Genomic DNA, 2100 nt, shown 5'->3' with positions numbered 1-2100 from the left:
CCGGGCAATCCTGTCCAAGCTGCTCCGGTGGAAGGGCTCAGGCTCATCTTTAACCTGGGAAGGCAGCGAGCGGACTGCGTTTGTTGGGGTCCTGGTGATACGGATCCCATTCGGTCTCTCGGCTGAATGGAAGAGCTCTGCCGCGCTCTGAGCAGAAGCAGGCACCTCTCCCTTCTGTCTCTTGACCAGAGGCCACAAAACCCCTTGTCCAGTCCCCTTCTGCTTACTGCAGTCATGTAAATGAAGTGCAAGCTGCTAAGGTGGAGCTGTTGGGTTGGCCTCAGCTGGGCAGCTGTCCTCTGCCTTCTCCCAAGCTGGTGGCATGTCCTGTTGTCCCTGCTGGGAGGTTTTGCAGGGCTGCTGTGAGTTTGGTGAGGGGGTGGGCTTGGGGGCTGTGTCCCCGGGGGCTGTGTCCCGGGGGCTGTTTCCCAGGGCTGGGCTCAGCCTCGGGCAGCCGGAGGTGATGCTTTGTGCTTCTGGCATCTTCCCGCTGCTCTCCCCAGCTCACTCTCTCCCTGCGTTTCTCTTCCCAGCGGGATGACATGGAGGCAATCCCGGGATACCTGTCCCTGCACCAGACCGCCGACATCATGGCGCTGAAGTGGACCCCCAACCAGCTGATGAACGGCTCCGTGGGGGATCTGGACTACGAGAAGAGGTGACTGGCTCCGAGCGCACCCCCGCGCAGGGCAGAGGGGAGGCCAGTTCCCCGGGCTCAGGGTTTGGATGGGGTGTCCAAGGCCAGCAGAGAGTTTTCCCACTGACTGTGAAGCAAAATAATCATTCTCCAGTCTGTACCGGGAAGGGACGGGGAAGGAGGCCCGAGGTGGGGGGAGATGGTGTTTGAGGTGCTGTAGGATTGCCCAGAGGGTGCTTGTTCCGAAAGACGGTGCGTGCCGTTCTGTAGCACGGGTTCGATGCAGGCTGCAGCTGCTCCTACCTGCACGTATTCCAAGCCCCTTGGATTTACCGGAGTCTCTGGAGCTTGTTCCTCCAGGGAGCCCGCAGTCTGCTTGGTTTGCTCGGCAGGGTGGTTTGCCATCCCCTCTTGCCTGGGATTGCCTTTCGGGCTGCTGGCATTGCTTTCGATAGCTGCGGTCCTTACAGAGTGACACCAGGTCCCCATTTGCCCGAGAAATGAAACAAAGCAAACAAAATCCCTGTCCACCAGCAAACGCTCCAGGACAGCTGGGATGTGTAGGATTCTGAGTCTTTGACCTGGGGTAAAGGTCCTCTTCAGCAGAACTCGTTCTCAGTTTTGTTTATTCTCAACTGTAGCTTTTTGGGTTTTGTTTACCTGTGTTCTTTTCATCTCCCCTTTCTTCTTGGCCCCTGGGCCACTCCATTACACCTGGTACCCTCCCCCTAAAATGCTGTTTTCCTCTTTACACTACTTGTCTGAGTTCTTGACTTGGGCATCAGCCTAAGCTCTAAAACTTCCCAGTGTCAAGATGTGACCAAGGAAGAGAGGAGTCAGATGACAAAGTAAGTATGAACCTGCAAGGAATGGCTCTTACACACCCCTTCCCATCCTTCACCGGCTTTGTGAGCCGTTATTTCAAGCACTATTTTTGTAAAGTGGCAGATAGTGCTGCTCAGAATCTGTAAGCTGCTTTGTTGTGAAGAAGCAGGGAGTTGTTACACGCTGACACCCTCATGGGGCACCGCTCTTGTTGGGCTCTCCGTGGAAAACAAACCCTGCGTGGGGCCACGCGTCTCCTGGCGAGATCCCCTTCCCCGGCGTCCCCCCGGTGTCCCTCTGGCCCTGCTGGTCGGCCAGCAGCTCCCCAGCATCTTCTACATGTGCTCAGTGCTGAGGGAGCGCAGTCCTTGAACAGAAGCAACTGGGACCAGATCTATATTCAGCTTTGAAACCCCCCCGGACTGCGAGGGTCTATTTCCCCCTCCCTTGGGCGCAGGAACAGCCTGGGGACGGCCCTGCGCGATCCCCTGGGGCTCCTGCCGGGTTCCCAGCACCGCAGCAGGGCAGGGAGCCCTTTCCAGCCCTTTCCAGGGTGCCCGGGGAGAGTGCTGAGCTCGGCAGGGCTCCGCATCCCTCCCTGCAGTTCCCAGGATCCGTGGACACGTTGGCTGTGTCTG

The 2100-nt window shown here is 58.0% G+C and overlaps 1 protein-coding gene across 1 annotated transcript in view; it reads left to right on the top strand.

Moving 5' to 3' along the window:
• Nucleotides 1-2100, top strand: part of LOC104471101 (small G protein signaling modulator 1-like) — a gene marked incomplete at both ends in the record, with an annotated part of 10673 nt that overhangs the window by 8173 nt on the left and 400 nt on the right. Inside the window, one exon of the mRNA XM_010086326.1 lies at nucleotides 534-658. Within this exon, the coding sequence (XP_010084628.1) occupies nucleotides 534-658 (125 nt within the window). The remainder of the gene's footprint in view (nucleotides 1-533; nucleotides 659-2100) is intronic.

Source organism: Pterocles gutturalis, unplaced genomic scaffold (genome assembly GCF_000699245.1).
Source record: "Pterocles gutturalis isolate BGI_N339 unplaced genomic scaffold, ASM69924v1 scaffold586, whole genome shotgun sequence".
Classification (NCBI taxonomy): domain Eukaryota; kingdom Metazoa; phylum Chordata; class Aves; order Pterocliformes; family Pteroclidae; genus Pterocles; species Pterocles gutturalis.
This window is presented reverse-complemented; position numbering and strand designations above follow the sequence as displayed.